This window comes from Trichogramma pretiosum, unplaced genomic scaffold (genome assembly GCF_000599845.2).
Source record: "Trichogramma pretiosum strain Unisexual culture from Peru unplaced genomic scaffold, Tpre_2.0 scaffold26, whole genome shotgun sequence".
Classification (NCBI taxonomy): Eukaryota; Metazoa; Arthropoda; class Insecta; order Hymenoptera; family Trichogrammatidae; genus Trichogramma; species Trichogramma pretiosum.
In genome coordinates, this window is record NW_019641640.1 from 131,038 (window position 1) to 144,476 (window position 13,439).

General features: G+C 40.4%; 3 protein-coding genes across 3 annotated transcripts; all 3 read left to right on the forward strand.

Moving 5' to 3' along the window:
* Positions 1-1,510: 1,510 nt before the first annotated feature.
* Positions 1,511-3,831, forward strand: LOC106652425 (putative ankyrin repeat protein RF_0381). The gene is made up of 2 exons (XM_023459625.1): positions 1,511-2,539; positions 2,615-3,831. The coding sequence occupies exons 1-2, from the start codon at positions 1,747-1,749 to the stop codon at positions 3,811-3,813; spliced, it is 1,992 nt and encodes a 663-aa protein (XP_023315393.1). The 5' UTR covers positions 1,511-1,746; the 3' UTR covers positions 3,814-3,831.
* Positions 3,832-5,581: 1,750 nt separating this feature from the next.
* LOC106652424 (transmembrane channel-like protein 2) lies at positions 5,582-13,053 on the forward strand. The gene is made up of 15 exons (XM_014371350.1): positions 5,582-5,636; positions 6,122-6,308; positions 6,393-6,672; positions 9,340-9,528; positions 9,610-9,851; positions 9,928-10,119; positions 10,254-10,508; positions 10,588-10,657; positions 10,740-11,460; positions 11,519-11,779; positions 11,858-11,996; positions 12,065-12,250; positions 12,340-12,460; positions 12,550-12,703; positions 12,836-13,053. Exons 1-15 carry the CDS (start codon positions 5,582-5,584, stop codon positions 13,051-13,053), a joined length of 3,270 nt encoding a protein of 1,089 aa, XP_014226836.1.
* On the forward strand, positions 7,520-9,148 carry LOC106652521. The gene is made up of 2 exons (XM_014371523.2): positions 7,520-7,670; positions 8,088-9,148. The coding sequence occupies exon 2, from the start codon at positions 8,088-8,090 to the stop codon at positions 9,039-9,041; it is 954 nt and encodes a 317-aa protein (XP_014227009.1). The 5' UTR covers positions 7,520-7,670; the 3' UTR covers positions 9,042-9,148.
* Positions 13,054-13,439: the final 386 nt, after the last annotated feature.

Below are 13,439 nucleotides of genomic sequence, written 5' to 3' on the forward strand. Positions count from 1 at the left end.
AGGAAAAGCCGAGTGTAAGAAGGGAGCGGCCACTGACACGCGCACTTCTGGACACAGGCGCCTATTACGGGGTAGAATACACGCTGGGTACGCGAGGAGCAAGGAAAGAGAGAGAGAGAGACAGAAAGAGAGAAAGAGAGCTCATTATCGCGAACGCAGTGCGTTGGCAAACAACACTTGACCCAGTGCTCGCGGCTACTATATACCTCGTGATTATAGCCCCGCAGCTATCGAATCGGCTCTTTGTACTCCTGTTCTCTTTCACACGAGAATCAACAAATTACACACTGATCGAAACGAGATGCACGGGGTGAAGGGCCTGGCGCGACTACTCCGCGGCGATCGTCGCCGTGACCCACCGCCGCCGATGCTGGCCCAAGTACCACTCGAGGTTCGCGTCCGCGACGATATAGCCAAAAAAAGCTTCGAGAGTTAACTCACGTTGATTGTGGAATAATTTGTAACGAAATGTGCAACACTCACGCAGGTGGAGGCAGCAACGAGTGCGGGCCAGCAGGTCGCTCAGGATCGGCTGTCGGTGAAGTTCGCCCTGGCGGAGCGGGCCGACGGTAGCGAGAGGTCGTCGCCGCCGAGCAGCAGCTTCGACGGTCTGGACGAGTCCTTCAGTCGTGCCACGGTAGTGACTCCTCGAACGGACGACGACGACGACGAGGCTGGCGACTTGAACGAGGCGCCGACAGCCTCCGACACTCTGGATTTGGCTCATCATCGTGGCCGTTCCGGTGAGTCAATTTTGGTCAATTATTACGCCACGGAAAGAATATCACAACTGTGTGCCACACTTATTTATCACTAGAAACTCTTTTACACCTAAACTATTTCAATTTTTATCTAAAAGACACTTTTGCGATGAGTCTTGATCCAACGCTCAACTTACTGGCTACAGAATGGGTTTTTTTTTACTGTTTTCGCAACTCGACATTTTCATGTAAAATTCAAAAAAACCGTTACAATATTTTTGAGCTCGTTTCATTTTACAATGGTGCAACGAAGACGTAAAACGCTTGGCTGTCTCATTTGAAGATACTTTGCGTTTATTAACCGTTCATCAAAGGAAGTTATTTTGAAAAGTTCGATTAGAACTGCTGCGACGTCAACCGTCGTCATGAGCGCTTCATTGAATTTTCTACAGTATCGAAGACGGTTAATTTGAAATTTTAAGCTTCTGACTTATTGCACCTTACTCCAGCAGCAATTACCAAACAAAATTTACTAATCAAGAACTGCAGTTAGAATTTGTTTCGGTTCACTTATGCATCGATATGAGCATAGGGATAGATGTAGATAGTAAACTAATTAGATCACTGGTGGCAACACTGCTCACGAGTCATAGAGTGAAGCGCCATCTCACCGTCACAATTATCACAATCTTGGACAAGTCCACTCCGAACTCGAGACAGTTCAAATTCATAGAATTTTTGCATTTCGCGTGACAAAAGCCTGTCGTTAAACCCACGCGATTCATCTGTAAACTTTCAGCATCATAAGACTTACAGAATTAGTACAGATCGTTACAGTGTCGCACAACAGGTGTTATCAGTTATACCTGAATAATCACCGGCTGTTCACTGTGTTGTATTCGCAGTTGAAAATCGAAACTTGAACAATCGTGTTTTGTTTTTTACGCCGTACGCGTGTGAGTGAGTACGGTAAGTGGTCGGTTGAGTTGCTCAGATACTACTCTAGTTTTTCTAGTCATAACAAGCGAAACCCAAGCCAAAGATCATGTCGAAAAGAATCTCGTCCAAAATATTCATCGACGCCGTAGCTAACAACAGCTTTGACGAGATTCAAGACTCACTGAGCAAGGGCGCCGATGTAAACGTCCTCAACGACAAGGGCGAAACTGCGCTTCACGTGGCCATCACCCAGGACAACGTCCCACTCGTCAAATTTTTGCTGGACAAAGGCGCCAATTTGGAAAGTCGAACGAAGACGCGAGACACGGCACTACACTTGGCAGTTGCGGATAATTCGTCGTCGACTGCCAGGGATAACTTGCAGCTCGTCAGCTACCTTCTAACTCGGCCATTCGATGTTCGGGCAAGAAATATCTACGGTGAAACTGCCTTGCATAATGCCGTCAAGTTCAGCGACAAACGCGTAGTGGAATTGCTGCTCGTTAACGGTTTTCAACCCAACGACGTGACGAATAATGGATCCACGGCTCTGCATTATGCGCTCTGTCGCCCTCGCAAATACGAGCAATTACTGGACATAATCAGTTTGCTCATGCAGTTTGGTGCAGAAATAAATGTCAAAAATAAACTGGGCGCAACTGCCACTTATCTAGCTTTCAAAACTAAAATATATAATAAATCTGTTATAAATTATTTGCTTGATCACAATGCTGATATTAACTGCACAACGAAGGATGGTTTCACTTTACTATTTGAAGCCATTAGAGAAAGGAAGCTTAGTTTGATTAAATATTTGTTAGAACATGGAGCCAATATTCATGCCAAAAATAATCATGGGGAAAACTTGATTCATTTTGCTATAAAATGCATATCTAAAGGTAAATGTATTCAAATATCTTGTTCTTCTTTACACAAAATTGTATGCTTAATACACTATTTAATACATTTTTCAGATAAAAAACAAATTAGTGTGGTGAAGTTGCTTTTAGAATTCAAGATTAATGTTAATGAAAAAGATCTGAAAAATAAAACTCCTCTTCATTATGCCCTGAAATATGCGAATCATAACTTGGTCAAGTTATTGATTGAAAATGGTAGTTTCATCAATTGTAAAACATATAACGGGGAATCACCTTTAACCTACGCCATAAGATACAATAAACTAGAATCTGTTAAATTTTTATTATCAATGGGAATAAATCCAAATGGTTACACAGATAATAATTTTTATCAAACTTACTTGACACTAGCAGTTAAAATTGGTAATAAAAGTATCGTTGAACTACTCATTGATCATGGAGCTAATGTAAATTCATTCGAACCCACAGATTATTGCCAAAGTTGTAGCAATAGTACTTCTCCTCTGTCAGTATCGATTTCAGCAGGAAATGAAGATATTATGAAACTTCTCGTATCAAAGGGTGCCAATGTGAATTCAACTGAACTTCACACAGGCACACCCTTACATCATAGTGTAAGATTTGCTATGTTAAAAGTGAGTAAATTGTCCACGATTCAATATCTCTTAGACAATGGTGCTGATGTGACCCTGGAAAATACTTATGGAAATACAGCTTTAATGATAGTATCTGGCATTGAAGATTATTTTAACATTGCTTGTATTTTAATTAAGCATATGGCAGTCATGTCAACAAAAGGGGATTACATTGGAAGAAAAAACATGGAAATTATATTAAATAATTCAAATTATTTAAATTTCTACAATCAAGTTTGCATAATGGAAATTTCACAAATGGAAAAAACTATTATTGATCAAAATATAAAATTTTCTGATGTTCTGTTATCGAAAGAAAATGTTTTAGTTAAATGCATACGAAATAAAAAAGTACAAGAGCTTTTTCAAAAAACTGATGATAAAACGATTGAGAAGTTCCCAAACCTTTGGAGATATTTAAGTAAAAATTTGAAGGAAGGAAAATACAGACTAGAATTAGTTAATAGACACAGTTATTCACTTCTGTCGATCATTTCCTGCCGATTACCTTTGGAAATAGCTACTAAAATTTGCTTTTATCTCTCAAACGAAGATCTAAAAAGTTTAGGTTACGCATGTAAAATTAACAAAAGTGTACAAGTTAATTTAAATCAAGGAAACTCAATGAAATTGAGAAAAAAAAGAAAGTTTGTATAAATTATGAAAAAAACTACTCAATACTAAACACGAAATTTAATTTTTTCATCAAAATTTATGATTAATTACTTGACTGGTAATTTTCTATTAGATACAATAAGTCATTTAAAATGACAACCTCATAATATATTATTTTTTATAGTGATTTATGTAATGAGAAGTTTGATGTGTAACAAGGTATGCTTTCAAAATAAATAATGTTATATTCATAGTAACTTTCATTTTTATTTTTTTAAATTGCACTTAATCTATATTTCATCTTATATATCTACATATATATATTCTTCACTGAGTTCTGAGTTCTGAGTTTCGTACAACTCAGTGGACTCATTGTCAGATATTAATAAAGTTTTCATTGATCGTCTATCTATTCCTAACTTTTTTGGAAATCTTACTGTTTCTTTTTGTAGATTAGCAGAAACAATCACAATTTGGATATTTGGATGTAAAAATTTACATATATTATATAGTTCCTTTTTTAGTCCTCGTTTAAATATTTCATCACATTCATCAATAACTACCATTTGTATTGATGCTGTTTTCAAATAACGTGCTGCGATCATAGCTATAAAAAATTATCGTAATATTAAATTTTAAAAATTCAATAATTGACTATTCTATTTTTGTTTGTTGGTACAAGGTACTAGAATTGTGAAATTTAAAGAGCAAAGAAAAATTCAAAATAGTTCATACCATTTTTTTGAAAGTTTAAAATTGCTTATGAAAAAGCAATAATTTCTGATCTCTTACCTAATAGGTATTTATCAAACTCTCAATTCACAATAATCAAATTAAATGTTTTAATACGTAAAAATTCTAAAAAAAGAAAGGAATAAAAAATTGATTATTTACCTAGAATTGTTTTAGGAGTTCCAATAACCACATGTAGTCCTTCATTCGGTACTTCTAGAATGTCGTCATAATCAATGAATGCATAACTCCGAACGCCCATAAAATTTCCAAGAGCACGAATTACTTTATCATTTAAAAGAGCTTTTCTTTTGGTCGGCGATAACACTAATACCTGGGTTTCCCTTAATTTGGTATTAACTAATTGTATAATAGGTATTGAAAATGTAGCAGTCGTATGAACATTACGATCCTTATGAAGCACAACATCTCTACCCAGGATAATCGGTCCAATGGCACGATACTGAAGCGGTGTAGGCTTGATAAAACCTGTGTTATAAGAAAATATGAAAACATTTTTTGATGAAACGATGATAATTTATGCTCACAACAAGAGCATAAGTTAAATTAATTTTCAAAACTCAAACATTATAATTTTAACTTTCGCAGTAAAATCCTAGCTATTAGTTTAATATAGTACTCACCATATTTAAAGAGGATATCTGATAATTTCTTATTAAGACAATCAAAAATATTACTAATGTGGGAAACGCCGCTTTCAAACTCGTTATTTGAAAAATCTTCCCCTGTATCACTCACTTCGTCCTTTTCTCTTATAGCTACAATTAATTCTGCCAATTCCTTATCAAACTTTTTTCCATTCAAATATTCTTCATCAAAATTTTCTTCATCTAAATTTTCTTCATCTGAATTTTCTTCATCAAAATTTTCTTTATCTGAATTTTCTTTATCTGAATTTTCTTTATCTAAATTTTCTTCATCAAAATTTTCTTCGTCAGAATATTCTTCATCAAAATTTTCTTCGTCCGAATATTCTTTATCAAAATTTTCTTCGTCAGAATATTCTTTAGCCATTTTAAGCAGAGCAAAAACTTTCTCTATGTGATCGACTAGAGAAATGAACTTCGAAGGCAGTAGCTATGTGGTTGGAAAACTAACGTGTTCAGAATTTCGTTAGTTTTCATTCAAACGCGCGAGACAATAACACACAGCCAAAAGTGGATCGCGTGCTCGTGTTTGGATCTGTCAAAAAGTCGGAGAACTTTCACTTTTCTTAAAGTTATGCGCAAGTCGGTGATGCTATGTGCGCAGAGGCAGAAGCGTGAAGCGCCAGTCAACTGAAATTTGAATCAGTAATAAACAGAATACTTAAACGAATAAACAATTTTAATTCTTTTTTTATTTAAAATAATTATAAATCTAACCAAAAATCCATCTACATAGCATTGAAAATAACACAAACTCAAAGAAAAAGTTGTCCAGGAATAGCAAACGGGAGTACAATGTTATCACTACGAAAATTTGCAGTGAATTTGTATGACTTGAGATCAATTTTTATGATGCTGTTGTAATAGAACATAACTAAATCGATTCGCTTGCTTTAATTTGTACATAACAGTGCGATTAACAAACGACTTTAATCCCGATCGCTTTACAGGAAACAGAATGATGGAGGAAGAGAGCGACTACTCCGCGTCAGCGAGCGCGATCATTCTTCAGCGTCGGAACTCGTCGCGGCGCTACAGCCGGCGCGGTCACAAGCGCCGGGCTTCCTCGCCGTTCAGCCCCGAGGTCGAGAACGTCCTCAGGAGACGATCGTCGGTATTCACTACCAGCTCTGGCGAGTAAGCGTCAATTAATACACGATTACGCGCGAGAATGATTTGATTTCGAAAATTTGAGCTATATCCGCTAATCCTCTTCGATAGCACTGCGATCTCGATGGACGACTGCGGCGTCGGTAGCAGGACCGCCGCTGCAACCAACACTGCTCTGGTCGAGGAGCAGCGCATCTTTGAAAATCTCAAGCTCCACAAGGAGGTGCTGAACGGCGTGAAGCAGCAGCCCTGGCCGCTCGGCCGCAAGCTCAAGCTCGTCAGGCAGGCCAAGGTCTACGTGCGCAAGCACGAGGGAGCGCTTCAGGAGCGACTGGCCCAGTCGCGCAGCACCCGCGATGCCATCGCGCGAGCCTCCATCATCATTGCCAAGGTGCTATTTTAGAAATTTTTATTGTTATATTTCATTTTTGTTGATTTCTCGGTACAAAGTCGGCTGTGGTGGCTGCACACGCAACGAATCGTAAGAATCAGTTTCTTTGTGAGCGGAAAAAAGCTAATAAAAGTACACTTTTGGCCGATTTACGACCCGGCAGCGAACCAGGAGTGAATTGATCGTTGCGTGTTTCTTTTATACTATACATAGTTCAACGTGTCATTGATTTAATCGATCGAGTAAGGCCTATTGCACTGCTCTATACAAAATAAATCATTGTATTTATTAAGAATTTTCACCATTTACGAGGGAAAATCTAACTTAAAATGCAAAGATTTTATTTTAAATAAGCTGTATCGTGTTTTTAAATATTAAGTAAGATGCGGAAACTCTGTAAATCGGGGCATAACAGACTCAAAAGCAGTCGACTCGATGAAATATAGCGATAAGAGACGCTATTATTAGAATTTTTAATTCAACCGAAGGAGTCACATGTTGGTACCAGCCATAATTCCACTTACCTATAAAGTTGTTTAACACTTCGCGACGGTATTATATACTTCTCGTATAGGAATCGATGCGTCGAGTTCGAGGCAAGCTACACGTTTTCATTATATTTTGTTTAGTCTCTCAGCTCTCTATAACCACGCGCATGTTATGTAGATAAGTACAAATGCGACGTCCTATTCACCAAATGCCAAAGCCCTCCGTTCGCCGAACGCAAAAATGTCAACACAGTGATCGCGAGCGCCGAAATCTACGAACGTGGGCATAAACATAATTACGACTTAACAACTGATTTTACGCGAGCGCGCTACATGCATTTAGGGTCAAACAGAGCAGATTGAGCGTTGTTCCACTACATTTGCAGCCGAGCTGTCGAATAGTGACGACGTGCCAGAGATACTTGCCTGCGCAGAGCCTCGCACAATCCTTCGTGGCAACGCATATACGGCATAGCCTGGGTAGTCTACTGAGCTACAGATAACGCAAAAGTAAGTATCTTACGCTTTATATTTCATAAAGTATCCGTGGCAGTAAACGTAAGGTTGCATTCGTACGTTGTTTATCTTCTGCAAATCGTAATCGAACTCGTCGAAAAAACAAATGACTAACCTACCGCTCTGTACTAAAGATATCTTACGTTTGGTCAAGCAGTTATTGTTTATGAACTCGTTTCATGTATAATTCAAATACGAATTATGAAAAGAATAATTTGTGCATCCTCGAGCACATGTTTAGTCTCGCATTTATTTTAGTTGCACTAGAGCTGCACCTCAGTCTTTGCATAAAATCTTAAAAAATGAAAAATGTTCGTACGGTAAGAAGAATTTAACGGACATGTCCTCGGGAACCAATGAATATGAAAATCATGCTTCTTCGACAAAAGTTAAAAAATAATTGAATTTCAGATGATGGAAAACAATCGAGAGAGAAGTTTCATACCATTCCTCGCAACCATGGACATACTACCTCGATTCGGCGGCGAGTTCGACTCTGTACCCGTCGAAGAGTGGCTCGAGCGAGCGGGCAACGACGCCAAGATTTACGAGTGGAGCGCCAAGGAGCTGTTCGTTGCCTGCCAAAGAGCTCTCACCGATTCGGCGCTTCGCTTCTACAACTCCAACGTGAAGCTCGACTCTTGGGAAAAATTGAAGGCCGCTCTGATCGAGAAATTCGGCCGATCAGACGGAACAACTTCCGCGTCCTCCTCGTCGGAAAGTAGCAGAAAAACCTCCGCAGCCAGCTCGACGAAGTCTGGCGAGAAAAATACCAAGCCTAGCTCGACGAGTAATGGACAAACAATCCTCGGATCCTGCTCGACGACGGTTCCTAAAGACACACCTAATAATGCACCATCTAGCACGGTGAAACCCAAAATCTACCAATCGGGTGTTATCACCGTAGAGGACCCTTATTGCAATTCAAAATCTAAGGAAAGCAACATCGAAGACCCTGTTTATTTTGCTACGCTTCTATTTTTGAAAGATGAACCCGTGATGAAAAATTCCCTAAGCGTCAGAATAGGCGGACTTTATGGCAAAGCTCGCTTCAGTACCGCCGCCGAGGTCAACATCATGCGTCGAGATTTTTGGCATAAAATTCAAAGGAAAATGAGAATATCCGCCGATCCTCCTTGTTGCTTCGTCCAAGACGGTTGCGGCAATAAGCACAAACCCGATGGTCGCGTGCAACTATCAACGAGAATAAATGGACACGCCTATCATTTGAATTATGTCATTCTGGATTTGCTCGGAGCTATGCCAGAAGAAATTATGTTGGGCATTCCTTTGCTTTCTCTCGCCAACGTCCGCTGGAGTGCTGACAAGATCCATCTCACACCTACAGCGGAGTCCAGCCGTTAGTAATTATCCTGGCTTCGGAGAAACAAAGCGGCGGTCGATGTTATTTTTTTCAGTTGAAGTAATACTCTGTAACAATCGTACAAAAATATAATTTTTTACGCTCACAATTAACTGATCGATTATTAATTTAGTAAAAATCAAAACTTTCGTGCGATCAAATGAAATTATTGATTCTTCTCTCTTTATCAAATTAAAATTTAAGTAATAATAGCGTTTAACCATTTTTAAAAGATTCCTTTTTTAATGTACGTACAACAACCGAAGCGTAACCGATGTGTGTATCGATTTATTTTCAAAGAATTGGCAGCACTTGAAACGCGAGGTGATAAACGCGAAAACGGTTCTCGTGCCGTGGGAGCGACGCATCAAGCAAATCGAGTCGCAGTTCGGCTCGGCCGTGGCCTCCTACTTCATTTTTCTGCGCTGGCTCTTTGGCATCAACTTGGTCATCTCGGCCGCGCTGGTGACCTTCGTGGCGATCCCAGAGGCAAGTATTTATGCTCGTAACAATAAAGAAACGCGTCGCAGATTCATCAGGAATTCGTAACGCGACTCGCGCGTTAAACAGTTGCTGGCAACGTTGCAGAACGCAACGATCGCCGGCGAGCGCAAGACCATGCTGCCCGAGGAGCAGGCCAGATCGACCCACCTGCTGACCCTCTGGGAATTCGAGGGCGAGCTCAAGTACTCGCCCTTCTTTTACGGATGGTACGCCAATCAGCACAGCTACAAGGCCTACAAGCTGCCGCTCGCCTACTTCCTCGTCAATCTCGTCGTTTACACTTACAGCTTCTTTGCCATTTTGAGAAAGTAAGACAGAGACGCGTTACTTACACGAAGAGAGACAAGCTTTCATCAATGACTCTTTATGCTCGTTAATCGCCAGAATGGCCGAGAACTCGAGGATGAGCAAGCTGTCGGAGAAGGAGGATGAGTGCGCCTTCTCGTGGAAACTCTTCACCGGCTGGGACTTTATGATCGGCAATGCCGAGACGGCCCACAATCGAATCGGCAGCATCGTGCTCGGCCTCAAGGAAGCCCTGCTCGAGGAGTCGGAAAAGCAACGCGACGAGAGAAAGTCTCTGCCCGTTCATATCTTTGTTATACTCGACATTATTGCACATTCGCTTTTACAAACCCTCTACTCTGATTGTATACAATCGATAAATTTAAATGCTTAATAATTACTAAAAAAAAAAAAAATACACACAGCTGGAAAATCATAAGCATCAGGATCGTGGTGAACCTGCTGGTGATCGGACTGCTGGCGGCCTCGGCTTACGCCGTCGTCGAGGTGGTCGAGCGCAGCGAGCACATACCCGAGGAGGAGCGCGGCAACTGGTGGCGCCAGAACGAGATCACCGTCGTCATGACCCTCATCACCTACAGCTTTCCCATCATTTTCGAGCTGCTCGGTATCGTCGAGAGCTACCATCCGAGAAAGCAGTTGAGATTGCAGCTCGGCAGGTACGTGCCTTACTCGCCCTTATTAGCAGTCACCCGTCACTCGACTCATCTCAACTTTGACTTTGACGTTCGCGCACAGGATCATGATACTGAATCTGCTTAACATGTACTCGCTTATCTACGCTCTGTTTAAAAAAATCAACTCGTCCGTAAGTAGTAGTTGGTATCGACGACGAACGCATGCGACGGAGAAAAACCCAAGACTAGCTGCTAATCGGTTCACTTTCGCAGGACGAAAAGTTGCAGAGCCTCAAGCCATCCGATTTCCTGACCAACGTGAGCTGCGTCGACCAGCTGGTGCCGTGCAGCGGTACGCCGTCCAACGTCGTGTACGCCGCGTCGACCATCGCCTCGACCTTCGCCACCGGCATGAGCTTGGTGCTCAACAGGCCAAATGTTTCGCGTCCCTCGGTTGCTGCTGCTACGTCGTCCTCCGAAGAGCTCGAACTTAAAACCGAGCTGCCTCTTTATCCAGCCTCGGACGATTTTCCTTTCGCCGAGAGCAAAAGCAACGGCAACAATAACAACAGCAGCTACCGCAACGACGTCGTTACCGCTACTGGAGCCTTGAGCTTGCCGGGAAACGATACGAATCCGTACGAAGCAGCGTCGCTGAGACTTCGAAACTCCTTGACCCAGGACACGCTCGAAGCCGACAACGCGCTGAGCTCCGACGACGCCTATCCCCACGTCGATTACGATTACTACGGCTCGTACGAGCAGTCGGACAAGACCAATTCTAGCAACAAATCGGATTTGCCGGTTGGCACCAAAAGCCCGTTCAGGGACAACGAGTCGGTGAGCGACGGTACCGCGGCAGCCGCCACGACGACCATCCCGAACATCGAGCTCAACGTCACGGTTCACGACACCTGCAGAGAGATAAGCCGCATCGTTCAATGCTACGTGCGCATTTGCGAGAATCAAACTCTTACTTTTGACAATTTTTCGGGTAATTTATTGTATCGCTTGGATCGATAGTTCAATTTCATTTGTGTTTGTTTGTATAGCTTACACGACTGCCCTGGATTTAAAAACCCGTCGAAAACTGCGCGGCCTCTGCTGGGAAACGATGTTTGGCCAAGAATTAGCCAAGCTCACGATGATGGACCTTGTCCTTACCGTACTGACTACCATGATCATCGACTTCTTCCGGGCACTGTTTGTGCGCTACATGAATAATTGCTGGTGCTGGGACCTCGAGAAACAGTTTCCACAGTACGGCGACTTCAAGATAGCCGAGAACATTTTGCACCTGGTTAATAATCAGGGTAACTAAATTGATTTTCACGACACTTGAATTACCAGTGATATTTATTTAAGTTACCGATCTAATCTTGTCCGGCCAGGCATGGTCTGGATGGGAATATTTTTCAGTCCGGGTTTGATAGTGCTGAACGTCGCCAAGCTCATTATCCTTATGTACTTGAGATCCTGGACAGTTTTGACGTGCAATGTGCCGCACGAAATTGTATTCAGGGCATCGAGGTATAAAAACTCTGCAACTCATCGCCAAGTCTAACACTTTTTATTCTCTGCAATCGGTTTTTTTACAGGTCCAATAATTTTTACTTGGCGCTGCTTTTGACGATGTTGTTTTTGTGCGTCCTTCCCGTTGGCTACGCAATTGTATGGGTTGAACCATCGTGGCATTGCGGCCCATTTTCCGGCTACAAACGAATTTACCATTTGGCTACGACGAGTCTCCGAAATGCGTTGCCCAATTATGTTCTAGAATACAGGTTTTCACTTATCTAAATTTTATGCGCTTTGTTTGTACATAGCTTGCATACTTTTTATATTCTTCTTAAACATTTTCTTTATTTGGCAGAATTTTAGATTACATCGCTTCGCCCGGTATAGTTATACCACTTATAGTTCTCATGACTTTAATCATTTACTACATGATTTCTCTGACGAATGCTTTGAGGGAGTCTAATAACGATTTGAAGGTGTGTATCGAACTAGTATCGAACCTCATTGGTAGTCAAATTGAACTCAACAGTTCAGTCAATTCATTTTTACGATGCTTTTTTCGCAGATTCAATTGAGGCAAGAACGCACCGAAGAGAGACGAAAAATGTTTAAAATAGCAGAAAAGCGACACAATGAAAGTGAAACTCCTTTTACGAAATGGAAAAAAATTTTACCCAATTTAGGACCGAGAAAATCTATTGATTTAGCTTCAACGAAAGGTTGAAATTTAAATTATTTCAATTACAATGCTAAATGAATGGTTTCTTTGACAAACTGTTTATCGAGCGACTTGATAATTAACGAAAAAATTGAAAACTTTTTTTTCCAAATATGAATCTGTTTATTTTCAGCTAAATTCGCGATACCAAATGCAGAACAGGAGCAAACAAAGCTTCAAATTGATACAAATACTCTAGACGTGGAATCTTTACTAGCGAATGAACACTTATCAAATCTGGATCAGTCAGAAACCGTCACTGAAAATATTTCAAAGTCTCTGTCAGAGCTTACTGAATCGGTCATACCAACAATTCATATTAGTCCTGAAGAAGTTGACCAGAATAATTAATTTAACTTCAATAAAATGAGTGTTGTTCTTATTATTTTATTTTATATTTGTTAATAGTTGTTTGAAACATCGATTTTTATGATTTATTTAATGTATTGTAAAATAATTCAAATTCCAGATAAGAATGAAAATTTTTTTAGAGTTTCACTGGAAATTTTTTTAAAAGCTACGTTTGTTGCCTGCGTTTTGTTGTTTTTTAAACACAGACGAAGCTTTTTGGAAGATTATCAGTAGAAATTTTAGAAAATGTGTTAGAAATTTTTTTTTTCACTCTGACTTCGATATCTCCTCTAAATAAAGCTTGTACTTTTTCACTATACACAAGTTATAAGATAAGGATAATATTTATTTAATATTTATTTAATATATATTTCTGTATTGACAAT